Genomic DNA, 19912 nt, shown 5'->3' with positions numbered 1-19912 from the left:
AAGTAGAGATACTGCATTACAGTACAATGCTGTTTATGCTTGAAATTATATTATTTCTTGACAACATATCCACTGTTTACTAATAATTTTATTCCTGCTTTTAGTTACCTCTTATACAGCAGTCAAAGTATGTATTCATGTATCCCCAGTAGAGGTTTTTTTAATTTTAGTTTTTTTATGGAATTGTAGCATTTTTCTGATACCTTAGGGAAAAAAGATCAAATAAACTAACACCCTTTCCTGTACAGAACAAAATGCTGTAGAAAACTCATTTCTAAAAGCCTTCCATTACTGTAATTAACGTCTGACTTCTTTCGGCATTGGGAAACTGAGGTGACAGCCCTTGGCCTTATGGTAGGAAGACACTTCAGCGGCAACCTACACTTGATCATATTTAGCACAGCACTGTAGTCCCCAGGACCAGTAAGGCAGAAGCACATGTCTAACAGCTTTGCTGAGTCAGAGCTGGAGATACGGCAGCAACGCGGTGCCGTTCTGGCTCCACAAGAAGCCCTTCTGGCGCGTGGAGGGCTCTGCGCAGGCACACAGACCCTCTCCAGGTGTCTTAGCCCGAGGTTAGGATCTTGGGTATTACAGGACAGGAATTAAAATTAAAACAGAAGAAATGGCAGCACATTTTTAGGTGTGGGTGCGGGACCAAATCCCGAACAATTTTCTTATATAAATAGTTCTGCTGAAATCTTGCTGACTCCGGATCTCTGGAAGGCAGCTCGGGGAAGTAAAGAAAAAGTGCATGCGTGGAAGCTATTATTAAAGACAGCAACCTAGGAGTTATGCTAGCTTTGTTTTCAGGGCCAAAAACTCCTTCTTGTAATGTGGTTAACAGCTAAGGGCTTCATTTGAAGTATTGTAATAGGCACTGCTCAAACCCCAAGGAAGGATGACTCTTGTTCCCGAAGGAGTCAGCGTCAAACAAAAAATTGAGGAAGGACAGAAATAGTCTCAGGGTAGGATTCTCCCCTTCTTCTTTGTCTGTTAAGTCCCTAGCTTTTTGGGGGTACCTTTAGCTAGACTGCTAATCCACATGCTATCTGGCATAGAATAGTTTAATGAAGAAATTCTCACAAGACTAAGATAGGAGGCTGATCCTTGACGTAATTAGCAAATTCCATACCGACTTTCATAGGGATGAGGTCAAACCTTACTGCAGTTTACTATTTACTATCATATTGGTAGCTCTTAGAGGTCCCCATCAGGTCAGTGCCCCTGTGTGCTAATGTATACATAGGCTGCATATCCTGTTTCATTTTCAGGATGTTTAGACAAAGCAGAACTGATAAAAACATGGGCACAGATTACTTTTTATTTCTATAAATGGTACTTGCACATATGTATATGCACTTTTTGCTTCTTAGACTCCTATTTGGTGAGAAGAGGCTGTCAAGAGGTGGTGTGTGCTGGCGTGCTTGCATCACTGTTGCTGTTTCTGGAGCACTAATGCATCTTTTGAGGTGGGAAGCCTCAGTCCTGCTCAAACACATTAAAAGTAGCAGCCTTCCCATCTTAAAATGGTCCTGCTCCAGGAACAGAAGCCTTCAATGATGTTATTGCTCGTGATTTCTTTCCTCCAAATGCACAGTTTTAGTGCTGGGGCCAGCAGTGCCAAAGTGCTAACTCCACATGCACATTGCTCTATTCCCGAATAGTCTCAACGGCATCAGGGGAATTATGCCCAAGTCACATTACACAGCCAAGTGTAAGGCTTTGCCTCAAACCCATAAGACTTTTTGCTCTTTTTACTCTAAAAATAACTTTAAACATTAAAACAACTTTTCTCGAAATTATTAAGTATTCTGTGATGCTGTTTGAAAGATTAGTCCTTCGGGGAACTTACTGCAAAAAACAGTGTTATCCCTGTCTTCCTGCTGTCAACATTTAAGACAACTTTATTTTGCCATGGACACTTGAATAAAAGCACTTTCCAGAAAGTCTTTTGTAAGTCTTCTGAAGGAAGGCTATCTGGAGATAGAATTCCTGTGTGATATTTTGTGTTTGTTCTTCCGAATTGCAAAGACTATTTGAAAGAAATATCAGCTTAATACGTTTCAGCATGTACCTTTAGTGCCTGTTCTTGCTTTTCTGCCTCCTGTCTTTCACTCATAAAGGGTTTTCTTTCTGTTGTTTTAGTTTTTTTGGCAACATTGGCCTGCCCATAATCATTTGTTTAATGAAGTTGCGGTATTTACACACTTACAGAAAACTCTAGGAAGGAAACCTTTAGAAAAGGTGTTATTGCATTTTGCAAATTATCTGTTTGTGACATTAAGGTAATTAAAAGTCTGCTTGTAGGAGAGAGCTTGTAGGACCAGTCCAACTGTAAACCAAATAGAAGGAAAATGGTATCGCGTTCCAAAATATACAAGAAGGAAGCAGTACCGAAATCATGGATATCTCACGAAACATTAAATACCTTGGAGCAAATTTAGATCCAAATAAGGCTCCTAAAGCGTTTGCAAATTTGAGTGCACAAGCTCTCCCATGGGGCCGGCCTCTGGCGGCAGAGCCTGTGCTGACTGCAGTGGGAGTTGCGTGTGTTTTGGGGGAATGTGCATGTTTAGTCCTCTAATCCCTCCGCTCCTGCACACTCGCAGTCTCGCGGACTCCCTCCACTTCAGATGGCAGCGTATCTAGTTTTGAATCCTCCTTTCCAGGCTGCACAGGATCAGGCCATAGGAGAAGTATGCTGATAGGTGTAGTTCAAACATGTGGAACCACGTGTTCATGTGGGATGGAAGGCATGTAGCAAATCAGTAAAGAAAACAAGGTCTAGTAATACATTTGAGTAACCGGTATTGAGGTACCAGTCCTTCAGCAACTTTCCTGTTAGCTCTCTGCTAACACCCTGGTAATCCATAGCTTGGTAACGGTGTCAAACATTAACTGTGTACAGGGTAAAACAATTGTGCTTAGTTTTTAAACACATGAAGATCTTTGCTTACTCCCCAAGTGCATATTTGAAATAGTTTGGCTTTTTGGTCCCAATTAGCCAAACCTTGTTAAGCCTGACACTCTGTGATCACAGTAAACAGTATTAGCTATCCAGCCACTCAGAATCAGGAGCCAAGCTCCAAAAAAAAAAAAAAAAAAAAAAACAATATCACAAGACTGGCTGAAAAATTGCAGCGGTTGGAAGCAATATGTTTAAGATTCCTTTTGTTTTGCCTTTGCGATTTGACCCTTTAAAGATTCAGATTTTCATAGTTTTCTGCAGGAAGGCAAAGAATTTAATTTTTGGGAATGGTAATATTCTTTTGACATAACAGGATTCCACATCTTGGGTTTTCACATAAGGCATTGTTTTTCATAAGCCTTGCAGTACAATCAGGAGAGTCAAGAGTAGCGAGGTCCTGCGTATGTTAGGAACATTTTGCTGCAGTACTAATCCTGGCACAGCATTCCTGCTGTGGACATGGTTATACCAGCCAAGCTGTGCTTCCTATCAATTTAAGGAAAACACCCCGAACATCTGAAGAGAGCCATGCTGGTAAAACTTCAGTTTTGCTAGCAGAACTGTGTCTTGGGGATTTTCTGGCAAAGACAGAATTCAGGATCAAACCTTTCCCCATTGAGCAACAGAGCTGTGCTCCCAAAAGTCTTTAATACCGACACCCCTTGATGAGAGGATCCACATAGTCTGTCAGAGCTACGCCCCGTCACTTAGTGGTCTTTCAGTTCTCCCTTTGCCTAACATGAACTGTAGCTCAGTAAGAAAAAAATATATATATGTTTACCTTTTTACCCTGCATCTCGGCACTACCCGACCCACCTAATGGAACAAATCTATCGGGCAGGCCAAATACATCATCCGAAGAGAGAGAGGCAGGCCCTCTGTGAGCGATAGTCAACACTGACAGAAGTGGAACAATTCCAGTTTGACCCAGCTAAAGAGCTAAATTAGCTTTTAATTCAATATCACAAAGGAACATTTGAGTTAAATAATTTTTAGCCATTTACCATCCCTGTAAAATCATTGTTCTTCAATAGCCCAGCACTTGTAAATAGTCTAGTCATAATGTATATATCTTTATATCTACATGTCGTCTGTGCTTCCTTTTCTTCTGCTTAATTTCCCAAGTTGTGGATTGTTAATTACATAGCTACAATTATTTTTTTAATGTCAAATCACTGTGCTGGACTGCAGCCTTCAACCTCTTGTAAACACGTCACCACAGTTAACGTGTGATCGAGTGCAGGTTAAAATCATTATCACAGCTTAGTGTTACATATAAAGAAAAATGCATTTTTATCTACATTCCCCCATTATCTCTCTAATGACACCATGTTTTTTCTCTTGGAGCTGTAGTCATTGTTATTTTAAGTGCTTGTTAGTACAGCTGTGGGGAAAGACATGATCAATTTTTCATTTGGGAAAAGACAAAAACAGTGAATGTTAGTTAATGTCTCCATTTTAGATAACTAGATAAAATAATAGCTATGGTTAGAGAGCAATCTAGCACTTGGACACAGAATTCTTCATTATATTCCAGTGAATGAAAGAATTCAAGTCATGTGCTCTACTGTCTTTCATTAATGGTCATATTTCAGGCATTCATTAATTTAGGGAGATTGTGGGTTGTAGCAGAACTGTATTATCCTAAGCTCTCAGGAAATTCATTTCTATGAAACCATGGCAAATCCTGAAAGCAAAATATTGTGGGCTTTTAAATTTCTTACAGAGGTGGTGCCCTCACGCAAGCCAAGTGGTGAGATTTTTATGAGCAGGCTTTTTCTGTGTGTTTTTTAGGTTGTACGTTCACCCTGACTCACCATTTACAGGAGAGCAATTGCTAAAGCAGATGGTGTCGTTTGAAAAAGTGAAGCTTACTAACAACGAGCTGGATCAGCATGGCCATGTAAGTAGCCCTCCTGGTGGGAAAGGGTAAAAAAAGAAAGGCAATGAGGGAATTTCTCATGTGTGCCACAGGGCTAATCCCGTAGGACAAAGGTCCCAATGGGAGAAGGCTGCCTTAGCCCTGAGGTTACACCTTTCTTGGCCAGCCCTTCATACCACAGTGGAGCAGGAAGCTGTGCGAAGCTTACATGTTTGGGATTTTAATCTCTCTTTTTGATAATCCCAGAAATCCATTTATTATATTTCATAAGCATTACCTTTGCATAAGCATTACCATTGCATTTACCTTTCTGGGAGAGGGAGTGTGGCATCATCTGCATTGTCTGCCTGGAAACATTTGAGCCCACAGGCTGGATAAGCCTATAGGCTGTGTCCTGCTGGGACGTTCCTGAGATAGATGGGTAGGGCCCAGGTCAACACAGTCAAATCATGCTCCCTTTCCAGTTGGAGGCAGAGCATCCAATGGAGAAAAATTCAGGGTGGGGTTGCGCACAATGGTGAAGAAGAAAGGGAGGCAGGTGAGCTTTTCACTGTGCTTCCATCTTCATTTTGCTGTGACTTGGCAGTATGTTTTGCCACATCGCACTGGCTAGCAAACTCCGATGCTTTTCAGTGTGTGCTTGCTTCTGCTGAATAGCATGTCACAGGCAACCTATTAGGGTTGGATCCACGGATAATAGCTTTTTTACTTCCAGACTCAAGGCAGAATGGATACAGAGTCAGCAGAAAATTGTTAATGTAACACCAAACAAGGGCTCTAGAATTATAAAAATAGATACGCCTCAATTATTTCCAGAATAACCTTAGACTTTCTGATACCCACTATGCCACAGGGTGGACTTGGACCTCTAAAGGGAACAGGTCCCAGCACTGACTGGTACCACTCTGTTGTCAAAAGCTCTGAGGCTGGAAGCTGGAGAATAGGATGCAGAGCTGCTGGCAGTGGGTTCCCGCTATGCTCCTTCAGTGATCAGTGGAGACGCTGCATTCAGCCACTGTACTGTCTAATGCCAGGTGGTAAGAGCCTCCCCTAAGAAGCTGCCCAAAAAGTGCAGGAACAGCTTGGTGGCAACTTATAATGGAGAAGGAAGGGCTAAAAGTGATTCTGAGCTAGGCCGTTCTCCATGGGAAGGTTGAAGAAGCAAGAGGATGGATTTGAAAAAGTTGTTGGCTCAGAACGGGACAATTAAAAAGAAAGAGTGTTGATAAAGGAGATGTCAGCAAGACAGGGTTGATTTTGAACTATGAAACATAGGGGAGGATGACTAACCTGCAAAGGAGAATAATTGTGGCACAGTGACACAGGATATCAGAAAGCCCTCCTGTAGCGTGCTATTTATTGCTTTTGCAGACTGTTTGGCGTAGCGGCCATTTGTCTAAGCTGTGTTCTGTGCAAATACTTCTCATTTGAAAGGGAAGTTTTGCTCATTTCAAAGACCTAAAAACTGAACCACAGCGTTTATAGTTTGAAATATATCCCTACAACTAGAAAAAAGGAGAAGAAGAAAAAAAATCAAAAGAAAGTCCAGCTAGATGCCTGTGAATTGTTCCTTTGTAAAGATCTGTCGGTAGACATATTTTTATTGAATCTTTTTCCCACCATCACTCCCTTCCTGGCTGGCGGAGAATGTCTTTTTTTCTCTTATTTCATAATCTCTAGAAGGGCAAAGCTGAAGATTTGTGGGCTCTATCATCAAGTGATGATAGAGCAGTATACGTGCACATTTAAAAAGAAGCATTTTTCATCATAACAGGGGCCATGTGTGCCTCTAATAAAGGGCTCGCAGCAGTATATTGCAAACTAGTTAGGAGTGGTGCAGTTCCCAGAAGTCCAGATGAGTATAAAGAAGAAGTAGGTCTGAGAAACTGTCGGGAACTGAGACATGACAGAGCAAGACGTAATTGTTTCAAATACACGCAGTGGGAGAATATGATCTGTAGCTTAGGAGATGTGGCCTCCTGATTAACTTTCCAAGAAACGGCAGAGGTGGATTCTTTGCACCAAGGCTTTGAACAGCTGAAGTCAACAGAAAGTTTTGCTTGTTGAGTTAAGAATAAGCCCCGAAGGCGTGACGCTGGGTTGAGATTTGCGTGACAGACGTTATGCCTTCGTGGAGCACTCCCTTTTTAATATTTTGTGGTGTTTTATGTTCCAAATTAGGGTGTCAGGTTTTATGTGCTGCCTTGTTGAAGCTATGTAAATATCATCATTGGATGCTCAATAGAATTAAGGAACAAATTCGTTTTCCGAGGCTTTAAAAAGGGTGGTTTGCTGTGGTACGGCCAATGGTATTTCTGAGCTCCTGTGTGCTTAGGGGAGGGGAGAATTGAAATGCCTTCTGAAACCTCTCCCTTCTAAAGAGCCCTTCTTCACCAAGGAGATCTTTTTAATTGAGCTACTAAAATGTTCATTATGTTTGATAAGGCATGTTGGCTCCTGATGAAGTTTTAATGGCCTAAAAACTGTCTTGAAGTACTACTTATAGGTATAGAAGATGGAACCAACCTAATTCCAGTTTGTTCTAGTTGCTTGTTTTCTCTATTCCCCAAAAGACAGTTTTGGCTGTTAGGATAATTGTGGTGTTTTATTTGTAGAGTGGTTCATTTCCTGAAAAGGAATCCACCTGAAGAGAGGAGAGGCATTTGTTTGTTTTAGCGTTTGTTTGTTTTCACTTATTCTGAGACTTTTGGACTTGGCAAGCATCTCTGCTGATGTATCTTCAGCAGCTTGTGTAACCCTGTAGCTATGCACATATTCTCCCCAAGCATCACACAGAAGCCTTATCTCTGTGTGCATGACATACGGCTTGCTCAATGGAAACACTGTCAGATATCCTCATGAGGGAGAGGAAATGGCTTCCACCTCTGGATTTTCAGAGCTGTGCAAACAATTGCTGTTTTCCTGGTTGCTGAACATTTATGAATATTGCGATTTTTTTCAGATTTCTGGTGATATTTTTCACACTGATTGCTTGTCTTAGGGCTTTGGATTGCACTTAGTTGTGGTGGTATCATCTTTGATTCACGGTGAGATCAGTCAGGAGTGTATACATTATCACAGTTGCTTTTCCGGTGCAAATGCATACATGGCTTTTGTGACAGCAAAACCTGAATGCATGAACGGTCCCAAAAACAAACACAAAGGTGTGAACGTGGCCAAAGAGCAACTGTGAAGCAAGGGTTTCAGAATAGCCACAGGGAATGATGGCCATTTTTTAAAAAGTTAAGCTGATAGAAGTTTGAAACCTAAATGCTTTTTAAAAGTAAGCCCTGCTTAGTAATGCTCTTCTTCAGTGAATGTGGAAGCTGTATTCACAGCAGAGTTCCTGAATTCAAAGTCACCTCAGGGATTTTGCAGCTGGCATCCAGATTGCCTCTGGTGGCCAGTGGGAGCCATCTGCCTCTGAAGCCTGCCTGACCTCACAGCGAGCGGGATCCTGCCACGAAGGATCCTGGTCATGTCCCCTCCCTGAGGTTGTCAGCACAGAGGCAGATGGGATGGCTGGAGGCCTGTGATCGCTCCACACTGTCAGTAAGCATGTGCTGGGGGGGATGCTGTAAGCATTCGTGCAGCCGGTATTTCTCTTTGAGCACACGAGCGTGAGCATCTCAGAGCCGGCAGCAGAGATTTTCTGCTAAATACGCAGCGCAGGTAGGGGACCGTTCTGACTTTGAGACCAACCTTGGGGACTACTCTGCAGATGCACTCTGTGCATCTAACTCCTTTAGGCTGCTTTGACGATCTGAATACAAAGAGATGCACAGATATTAAGGGGTATCTTTGTGCAGTATCCAGCTGACTTTAACGTCAGCGAATGCTGCAATCTTGACAGCCTCTGTGGGGCTGCAGATGGAGCACAACATGCATAGACCCTAGTAAAAAGGAAATAGTGACCTTAACTTCGGCCTTGGGTCTCCCAGAACTTTTGTGAACTCCTGGCTGCATTCAGTGCTTGTTTTGTACCTGAATGATCCAACTTTCCTCCAGTGGGGATACGTGGGGTAGAGTATCACAGTAGAGGATGTTATTTAAGTGCACTTTTGGTCTGGGAAAACTTTCATAGAAGATTACATGGTCTTGTTTGAAAATTGGAGTTTCATTATCACGATTCACATTCACAAAGGAGTGAAAGGAAAGGGTATGTGTGGGAGCTGCTCCCACACATATATTTTCCTCCTCCCGCTCGGCTGCTGCTCAGATGTACTGCTACGGCACGGATATCGCAGCCGTTGCAGACAATGGAAAGCGCGTTGCCGAGTGCTGTAGGCCAACCCCTCACTAAGCTGATCGTCATGCACACACCGTCATTTAAAATGTCTTTTCCAGCTGCTTAGAGCTGGTCCCAGCGTACAGAGCGGCTGGTGGGTCCCACTGGCTAGGCTGGTGAGACAAAATCTCAGAAATAGAAGGAAAAGTACTGAGAATATTAGCTGCAAAGCACATGCCTAGTGTGTGTGTGTGTGTGTGTGTGTGTGTGTGTGTGTGTGTGTGTGTGTGTGTGTGTGTAAACTGATGAAGCAGTTTGAGGAAGGACCTGAACTGGCAAAAGCTGACATATAACACTTTCAGAGCAATGACTCCCCGTCACCATAGTGACTCCCCTCTTCCCACGTGCAACCCACCGAAATCACAGTGCAAGTCACAGCAATCTTCAGCCCCAAAGGAGGAGAGAAGAAAATGCTGTAGGGAGTTTTAGCCATGAAAAAGCTGTTTCTAAGCTCCCCACTCCTAGGCAAAAATGCAATCTTTCTTATTTACTAAGCTAGCATGAAATACTGCACTTCTGCTATGTTTCAGCTGAAGTTAACGCTTCCTGTGGAATGCAAATTAGCTATTCCAGATGTACAGAACTGGCTGTAATGTTGTTTTGGCCCCCCGTAAAATAGAACCACCCACACCATTGCCAATTTAGTCTTATGACTGTGATTATATCCAAAACAAGGACTGGTGCAAGCCGAGCTCTGTATTTAATTCTTCTATCGTAATATTGTGGTTAGAGGCAGCCAAATAGGCCTCCATCCAGTGCTAATTGAAGCAAGTGGGAATCTCTGTTTGACTCCAGTGAACATTGAAATTGGTTAGTTGGTCCATTAGGTTTGGAATTATGCTTTTGCTCATAAACAATTATTATCCAGAAAAAATGGCAAAACCTGGCCAGTTTAGGGTTCTGTACTGGTTTCTCTCCATGGTTTCATCTCTGGTAGTTTGCAGTGAAGAGCATCTACAAAGTAGGTTGCTTTAAAGGTCTGAATGATGAAAGGATCTGGGGAAGGTTGGTTTTTTCAGCTCTTCGGGCTGGTGGTGGCAGATTTTTTTGTAGTTTTTGTTTTGTTTTGCTTTTTGGGGGGAGGTTCCTGCCTGGTTTTATTCTCCTGCCCATACCATTTTGCAAATGTGAATTCCTGGCCATGTGCTTTTCAAGAGTTAATATTTACACTTGTCAGTGGCACCTACAAACTGGAGCACAAGCTAGCCATAACACATTGTATATGTAGGACATCTCACCTGCAGGAACAGGTATTTATGCTTCAAAAATGTGTGCTCACTAGTGGTGAGAGGAAATCAGCTCCTGAAATGCCTGTTCTTACAGCTTGATTTTCAGAAGGAAGCACCCACCAGACGAGCTGGAGAGCTTGCTCTGAAAACCAGCCCCAGGCTAGTTAGATTTAAGATGTCCTCTCTACAGTGTTAATTGTATCTTTTTTTCCATACAGTTTTATTGTCTTCAGCAGTCTTGTTAATCTTCCTCTCAGGACAATGTCTTGTAACTGTTTTTTTCAGATCATTTTAAACTCCATGCACAAGTACCAGCCAAGGGTCCACATTATTAAGAAGAAGGATCACACGGCATCTTTGCTAAATCTGAAATCTGAAGAGTTCAGGACATTTATCTTTCCAGAAACAGTTTTTACAGCTGTTACTGCCTACCAGAATCAATTGGTGAGTACGGTTGCTCACTTCCTCTGATTTAGTTAAATTCCACACAGCTAAGAAATTCCCTCTTTTCCTCCACATTGAGATGTGGTTGAGGAAACTTTCTGATATAACTTACCTTTCATTTCTAATGTTTGTAGTGACCTTGTCCAGCCTAATTCATATTAAGGAATAATTCTTATGTACATGGGTAGTTCTTCTAACTTCAAAGGGACATAAGGATTGTTCATGTGAGTAAAGATGACATGAAAGAGGCTTTCATTTGTCTTCCTTTCTGTCTATACAAAGCTGTTTGCATATTATCATTTAGTACTTTTTAAATTATAGTTCATTAAGGAGCTGTTCTGATTTCCAGTGATAGTTCACGCTTTGAGCTAGTAGCTGGCAGATATTCTGGTTTGCATATGACAATTTCGTGGACTTAGAAAGTTGACTAATTAAGCTGTAAGGCTCAAATGTAAGGGAAATCGCTGAGAGATATGCTTTTCAGAGGCTGCCCAGATTACATCCAGATGTTTGAATTTCAATTTGCGTGCCAGTGAATAACATACACAAAATGGAGGAGATCATAACAATGGATTGCTAATGAGTAATTTTAGGACATATATAAACAATTGGAAAACAGAGGCTTTGCTCAACAGTGGATAAAGCTTTAATATTTAAGTCAGTGGAAAGATGTTGTTGGCTTCAGTGCAATTCAGTGTGTTTTAATGACTACTGCACTTCTTAAAGTGCTTCTTTCCCTCTCAGTTCCCCCCAAGTTGAGACAGGCTGTTCTAGAAATGTAACAAGTGCTGTCCAAACATATGGGTAGGCAGCATCACAGTCAAAATACCTGTTGGTTTATGTTAAAAAAAATCTGCATTTGTTAATATGAGACAAAAATGATTAGTTTCTAATGCTATGAATAAAATGAAATTACTGCATATTGGGCTGAATAAGCAATGGGCGTAATAGTAGTAGGGCTATGTCAGTAATTGCAACAGACCCCACACCCAGCTTTAAGGCTTTAATATCAGAATGTTTTGATTGTAAACACAGGTATTTATTTGAATGTTAAAGAAAATGAATTCAGCGTGTGGCAGTCTCAAGGATATAAAGTTTGGGCTTGTGGTTAGAAAAGGTTTTTCCACTTAACTTTCCTTAGAAACTAGCAAAATAATAACAAACACAAAAACAACTTAACCTGGAATTTCATTCCGGGGAATGGATTTGTGTTTACCAATAATATTTACATCAGAGACATTTCTAAACTAACCTTCCCAAGGCACACACAAGAAGTCCTGGAAAATTTCTCAATGGAACATCTCCGGAACCCCTAGAGGTTGATGCTGTCATTTTATTTATGACTAATGAAAATGGAGCCTTTTTTCATTTTTGCCATTTCTTTCAGAACTGTTTTAAGGAGGGGTTGATTACATTTCTGCAGGTTATTAGATAAAAGCTAAATACATTACACTTTCAACAAACTATCTCATAATTTAAGATTTAAAGGGCATGCATTTATTTAAACAGTCAAACCACTGCCACAGAGTTGAATTGTAGGTCAAATTTCATTTTAAAATGCTTTCTAGCAGATGTTCTCTGATTGTTTGTGAGACAGTCTCTCAGGAAAAATATGGCCATAAATGATTGCGAGTCTCATCTGGATTTGGTGGATACAAAAAGTTTCTCTTGTGATGTCATACCAAACCTTTAATATCAGGAAAATGGAAGTTTGATTGGTGAAAAGACACTCAAGAGATGAATAGAAGTTCTTATTATTCTGAAATACAGTTGGCTCAGTGTGTTGGTGATCTAAGTCAAGGGAACTACGTGGAGCTTGCCTTTTTCCAAGGTAGTTTTCAAACATTGCCACAAATTGAAGTCAGTTCGCTGTATGTGAGGCGCTAACCCCCTGCTCTTTGCAATGTGACCATGAGTCAAGGACGCTGACCTCTCGGGAACAGGAAGAGGCTGTAACTGGCTTGCTGAACTGTTAGAAGATCCTGTGACAAGACTAGTGTTCAGGCTAGTTGTTATCGTTTGTATTTGTGTGATGAGACAGCCTAAAACCCCAGCTGACATGGGGGTCTGTCTCTTGCATAATTCCTCAGAGCAAGGTCCCCAGGGAACTTGCACACTGAATGGAAAGAGTCGAGCAGGGAAGGCAGCAGCACAGTGGTGACGTGAGTTGCCCAGGGTTGCAGAGTGGGTCAGTGGCAGAGCCGGGAGCAGCTGCTCGGAGCACCCATGGGCTCTCCTCCTGATGTGTGGTTTTGCCAATGACATCAGGACAGCTAGTTTCCATTTCAGGTTTCATGACTCCAGTCCCACGCACTACCCAGCAGGCCACACTGCCTCTCTGTCCTGCTCCCTTCCTCTTCTTACTGCATCCAAAGCTGTAGCTCAGACCTGCCTTTTGTATACTGCAGACCAGTAATTAAATACTCATTATCGGCCCCATATGCTTCACTTTTTGTGAGCTTGTCCTTCGCTCTCTGTTTCCCTCCCAAAAGACCTCTCTCTTGGAACAAAACGTTGGGTTCAGTTGTGTTCCTCCTTTTTTGGAGGAGCCACCCAATTCTGAAATACCTTTACTTCACGAGAGCATTTGATCATTTGTGGATTTGGAAAAGATCCCTTTTCTTTCTGAGTCTCAAGGGCCAGCTATTAAAAACGAGGTTGTGGCGCTATTATACAGGCTTTTTTCAGGGAAAGCCAAACAGAAATAGCTGCTCAGTACGAAATACTGAGAGCTGTTGATTTTCTTTGGCTTCTGCTAGGGTGGCATTCAGTGCCTTGCAGGACAGACCTTGTCTTGTGTACAATCAAATTCTAACTACTCACTTATAGTTCATCTTTAATTCCTAGAAGAAATAGTACAGTTGGAAAATCTGAATATTATTATGATGTCTCAGATTCTATTTACCAAATCTCTTTTCTTTTGGACAGCTGGAAAGTTTCAGAAGGGCAATGGTGTGTATTTTTTCCTGATCCCAAAAAGCACAGTTGTAGCCACCCTCTATTCCTGAACATTGCAGAGTTAAGGGGAGCCCTGATGCTTTGGGGCAGAGGCAGTCCTAACCAGTGGGTTACTATGGCAGATGTAAAGGCTCATGAGATGCACTGAACAGGTCTGTAGTTGAATTTGAAGAGTGGAGGAGAGTTTTGGTTACAAGAGATCTGGTCTTTCAGGACTGTGACGGTTTTAACAGGGCCACCCTTTTAACACCCAGACTGTGTCACTTCAAATCTGTGTTCTTCCCACTTCTTCTCTCCCTCCTCCCCTTCCCCCGTGTCTTATCTCTGCAAAAACAGTTATACTGGCCCTGTGCAGTGGCTGGTAGGTCTGGCTGAGAACAGTTGCATAACTAAAAAAAATAGGTGGGACCGAACTGAAATAGCATTCTCAAGTTTGCAGGCAACAGGCCCGTGGTTTGGGCTCAGGTTAGCTGGTGTGCAGCTCCACCAAAGAGGCTCAGATCTTAGCAGGATGCTGTGCACTGCTAATGGAAAACACTATCTAATTTGTGCTAAAGTATTTGGAAGCAATAACCTTGTATGTGTGCGGCTTCCCTCTGCTTGAGTAACATGCAGCCTCAACCCACTGTGCCATTCGGTCTTTCCACTGCCGTAGGAATGATACAGCCTGCTTCTTGAGCTGGCTCGACATAAGGCTCCCAAAAGGAAATCTGACTTGTTCTCTTGCTGATACCAGTTTTGTAGCAGTGTCACTTTACTGATTTCAGAGGAGTTGCTTTTTCTTTACCATGGGATGAGAGGAGAACCGGGCTCTGCCTCCAGGACTCTGCAGCATCCCAAGAGTTGCACTCACATAAACAACACACACACACAAAAGCAGCATGGATAAAATTAGTGGTGAAGCCAGGAGGATGGACCGGTTAACACTTTGTACACTGCAACATCTTAACACTATGTTTATGTTGTGTTGCTCTTTTCTGTGTTTCCAGATAACCAAGCTGAAAATTGACAGCAACCCTTTTGCTAAAGGATTCCGGGACTCTTCCAGACTCACTGATATCGAGAGGTAATGGGGACTTTCTGTTTACTTTCCATGCAGATAAGATAAAAAGAAGAGAGAGTTTGTAGGAAAAGCATCCTTTCAACTCCTGAGAAGCTGCGCATTTTAATGTTATCTTGTTGCATATAGTAAGCCTCCTCCACCTCCTTTAAAAATACTTATAAACTTTATGAAGAAAGAGCTGTTTTGAGTTTTGACATCTGTTTCAGTTGAGGCTGATATATTCCTCTTCCTGATGGGGCTTCTTGAGGGGAGAGAGGGTCAGTTTTACAACTTCAGAATGAAAAGCTTTTTTCTTATCATGCCATTTAATCCTATTGAAGGCTGTGAATCAAATCTCTGGGAAACAAGGGCTGTGGTCCCATTTTTCAATGTCTTTATAGCTGCCCGCTGCTCCGCTCACTGGAAAAGGGAGAGGGGAACTCCCCAAAATACCCTCAGCAGTCCCAGACACTGAAGTCAGCAACTGTTGGCACCAGGGCAAATCCCGTAACTCCCACTCTGCAGACAAAGATGCCATCTTTGTTTCACTGAAATTGTGCAGCATTAGGGGAAGGCTTTATCTGGAAACTGTAGGGTTTTGTGTTACAGCTCATTACAAGCAACCGCTGCCATAGGGACTGAAGCATTAACCCGCAGTTGGGTCAGAAATAAACTTCAGTCTCTTGGTATCCCTCCAGTGCATCACAATTTTATGATACCGTGTCAAATGCTTTGGCAAATGAAGCAAATTAAGCTGTCTGAATCCTTCAGGCTGGAAGCGAATTTGATGGAGATGGATATAGCACATCCAAATTTTCCTGTAAGAACATGATCGTGAAAGAAAATTTGGATAGGTTGAAACCCTCCAGGCTCTTATGTGTGGATATCCAGATGTCTCTATGATTCATCTTTCATGGGTGCATATCGGGGACAAGCTGCTAATATTCAAGCAGCTAGAGAAAGTCTTTACAGCATTTCGAAAGTACATCAGTCCCAAGCAAGTTTATGGCTGGGAAATGGCAGTATGTTTTATACCTTACTAGTTACTGGATTATTAGTGATCTGTTGAATAATTGGGTGAAAGAACAGTTATTTTGAGAAAAAAAGCTTGCAGCTTACAGTGCATGCTTACAGTGTTGTTAAAAGTTGCTTTCTGAGTGAAAGTCTTAGTTGGAAATGAAGAAAACCAAAGTAGCTTTAATTGAAACAACATAGCCTGGCATACTGGCAGAGTACTAAGGTAAACGAGGTCCAGAGATCAGGTTTGTGTGCAGAAAATAGTCAGAAAAGAACCTGTAGGAAAAGAAGAGGCCTTGATTTTCACCTTTGAGTTTCCTTTTCATACAGGCAGGCACCATCTAATGACACAGCTTTACAAGGGCTGAGAGAGTCTGAATAGATAAGCTGAGAGAAAAACTTAGTTACCTCTGTGCAGATGATCTGACTATCATGGTGCTGGATATAAAGGGAATTTTTCCAGAGGACGTCTTATTATAACAGCACATGGCATGAAGTCAGAAATGCTGAGCTTAAACCACAGTGCCCTTTTGTTTATTGATAAGTGTAAGAACAGAGCCTGAGACAGTCAGCCTAGCCCAGGCATGAAAGTTGCCATGAAAGATAAGGTATCCAAGTGTGAAACCTACAATAAATACAAGAAAGGGAATGTGAAAAGTGTGGAAACCACACTAAAACCTGGTTTTGAGAGTCCAAGTCTGGGTCAGGTCTATTTTGACTTAAATGGGAAAGTTTAGCTCTTATTAGGGGACAACTGTATTTTAAAAAACCAAAAATTGTTGCACAGCGCATGAAGTAACAAGATAGTAAAAGCGTGACACACAAGAGTGCTGGTAAGAGACCGTGAATTTCATTTTTCCTCTCCTGAGTTATCTGGTACAGTCCAGACATACTAAAGGTTTTATTCAGTTCCGACATTAAAATATTCAGACATGAGAGAATGTCAAGTCAGTCAGTATTGCTCTCTCAGAAACCCATTGCTATATTTCCTCAGCAGCATTGGTTTTATAGATTTCATCATAGCACCAGAAAAAATGTTTAAATAAATCTCATATAAACCAAAAGAAATAACAAAGTGAGATACAACAGCCGGAAGAGTTTCCTGTTTTATGTCCACTGAGGCATGCGTTACAAGATGAAGGTAATCCAATGAACAGTACCACATGACTCCAGCATGGTCTACTTGGAAACCTAGTAGGTTCAATAAGATGGCTCACTGATAAAAATATTTCTTTGTCTGGGAACAATATGCAGTGCAAATGCACATTTGCACAGCTCTTGAAAATGAATATTTAGCTAGAAGCTGTGTTTATAGTTTCCACGTAATGTTTCCTAAGCAGCCTGACACACAGCGTGTGCATGCATAATCTGCCATGTTGTGCAGTGATCTTAATGGTCTTCTGTAAAGCATCCTGTGATGTTAGGGCCAAGAGAGCACTCACTTATTGCAAGTTCCAGCTTTTCAGAATGACCTAAGTAGTGTGAAAGTGTACAGAGCTTTGTATTTCATTTCCAGGTATTTAAGCCTGCTTTTTCCTAAACAGCCTTTGGGGAGGGAAACAAATCAGATCAATTGATCTTTAGAGACCTAAAGAAATTAAATTAGTCTGGAGTCAGTTACTGCACTAAACCATCCAGTAATTGGATTGCTCCTTGTAACTGATTGAAAACAGCCTCTATCTGTAACAATATAAGGAGTTTTTCTTTATAGTAGATCTGAGAGAAAAACACATCTTTTTATGACATGATGACAGAAATTGCACTTTTTTAACCTAATTGAATATGATTTTATAAATACGTGACTTTAACGATTTCAGGCTTCCCAGTCTAGATTTACGATCCCTATGTAGGAAATTCAAACTGCAAATGCCTTTAGGATTAAATCTATTTGTGTTATATGTATTGGAGTCAAAATAATGCATGTAAAGGTAGTAAAGTCTGCAAAATAATAAGGGAGTTAGGCAACTGCAAGCTATTGAAGTTCTTACATTTTCTTTTGTTCCCGTCTAAACACTGTAGAACAGCTTCCTCATACTCATAGCTAATTATGCAGATCTTCTAACTATTGAAAAAATCTTGTGTGTTTTTGGTACATATCAAATTTTCAGTAGAATGTGAGGCTCCTTCTACAATCAACTCTTTCCATATATTACTTGTGGTAATCTATTTACATTAACAGGATAGACTTTATCTAGGGCTACTGTGTTTAGATAAGTTGATGATTCACCTTTTGATCTTTTTATGTGGTATTTACATTTCTTCTACTATAAAAAGACTCCTACAGTGGTTGTGATTGAAAAACTGAATATTTAGCAGAAATTATCAGATTGTGGATCTTGACATACTGCGGTGTTGACTACCAGATGCCAAACACTGTAGTATGGATGCTGGTCTTGAGAGTGATCTTTTTTTAATGGTAACCTTTGTAAAGAAGACTCTAATGCAGGTTTTCTAATGTTATCAGTTCACTCTGGAGGGAAGTTTTAAGGTAATGTCTTTATGTTTCTGTTAAGGAAAAACTGAAACCCATAAAAAGTGCCAAATCAGAACCCAATAGATTCACTTCTTATCTAGTGCTTGAATTTACCTTTTGGATTGCAGTGAAGAGTTAGACTTTAAAAAATAAATAGATAAATAAGTAAAACCGTAACAGTTAAAATCATGCAAACAATCCAAGGAAAAGCATGATTATTTCAAGAGTGTGAGTCAACAGAACTACTGAATCATAAAATAATGATCAAACAAGAACTGACAGATCATAATCATTTTGTGAACATAGTTTTTCAATTTGATCCAGCGTGCGATAGGTGAGTTCAGGGGATGGACCTGTAACTGCTACAGAGAGCTAAGGGAGTACACTCATCTGCACAAGTCCCATAAACGCTTCTGGCAGGTAGATGCATACCGCAAGAGGCAATGTCTTAGGTAATGGGAAAGTATGGTCTGCACACCAAAATAATTTTTAAGCAGAGAAAGGAAGGAATGGGGGATGGGGGAAGTACATAAGAGATCTGTAACACAGCATCCCAACTGGATTTGCATGGTTATCAGATTCTGAATTTTCCCCTGAGCAGCTTCATGTCTGAAATGTGGAAAGATATTGTAGTGCATCATAAGGCTGTAAATGAAATGGATGCTAATGCCCAGATATGGGTACTGCCCTGTTGAAGTAGCAGTCAAAGCCATGTGCTTAATTGTGCGCTGTCAGCAGCAGTCCTCACTCCCATCCCTTTCCTGCTTGCCCCACAGCGGCTGCTTTCCTCCTCACTCTCACTGCTTCCTACTGGTCCAGAAGAACTTTTCTGAGTCTTGAAACTGCCCTACCAACAGCCAGAAATATATACTCTCTAGGACCTACTCCCATATCCATGGTCAAGTAGGGCTTTGTCATAGTTTTCCTCCAAGTCAAACTCTCCAGCTGACCTTTTATTCCTCGCTAGTTCTCAGTCTGTAGATGTCAATGACCAGCCATGGGAGATCATCTCAAACATAGAAGTTGGGAGAAGTCCTGAGTTTAGGGAGAGACACCAGGGACTCAGGTGCCTAAACATCCGTAGCTGCTGCCATTCCAGATGCCCTGTGGTTACTACAGCCTCCAGCTGCTGCTATTCCAAAAGGGTAGACAAATTGTCTGTAGTTTCTGTATCACACCTCCCAGACCCTTGCAGGAGGGTTGGATGTCTTAGGACATCTAGAATGCACTTGCTGCCTACATTTAGACACCTGAATCATCCCCTGCAAGTCTGGTTCTTCCAACTCTGCTCCCTATTAGCTGGACAACCTTTCCTTTTTCCCAGCAGAAATCCTTCCATTCCAGCTAAAACCTCTTCAATTCCCAAACTTTTAAGCACTCACACTCCAGGTCATTCTTCACAGAGGCCTGATTTTCTGTTATCTTGTCCCTTGTGCAAAATAGTATAAAGAGTTTTATTTTACTAGTGTTTTCCACTTGCTTCATGCAGGTGTAGTGCATGCAAAAGGGGACAGGACAACGTCAGGTCAGACCTCCTCTGTTTCCGGCACAGGGGAAATTTCCCAGGGACTTTCCCCAGTCCCAGTTTCACAGCACTGTTCGTGTCCT

At 41.6% G+C, this 19912-nt stretch overlaps 1 protein-coding gene across 1 annotated transcript in view; it reads left to right on the top strand.

The window, feature by feature from the left end:
- The window catches only part of TBX20 (T-box transcription factor 20), a 38347-nt gene that overhangs the window by 4031 nt on the left and 14404 nt on the right, over positions 1–19912 (top strand). Inside the window, exons 4-6 of the mRNA XM_026102128.2 lie at positions 4766–4874; positions 10656–10814; positions 14762–14838. Coding sequence (XP_025957913.1) covers positions 4766–4874; positions 10656–10814; positions 14762–14838 — 345 coding nt within the window. The remainder of the gene's footprint in view (positions 1–4765; positions 4875–10655; positions 10815–14761; positions 14839–19912) is intronic.

The sequence above is a fragment of the Dromaius novaehollandiae genome, chromosome 2 (genome assembly GCF_036370855.1).
Source record: "Dromaius novaehollandiae isolate bDroNov1 chromosome 2, bDroNov1.hap1, whole genome shotgun sequence".
Taxonomy (NCBI): Eukaryota; Metazoa; Chordata; class Aves; order Casuariiformes; family Dromaiidae; genus Dromaius; species Dromaius novaehollandiae.
This window is presented reverse-complemented; position numbering and strand designations above follow the sequence as displayed.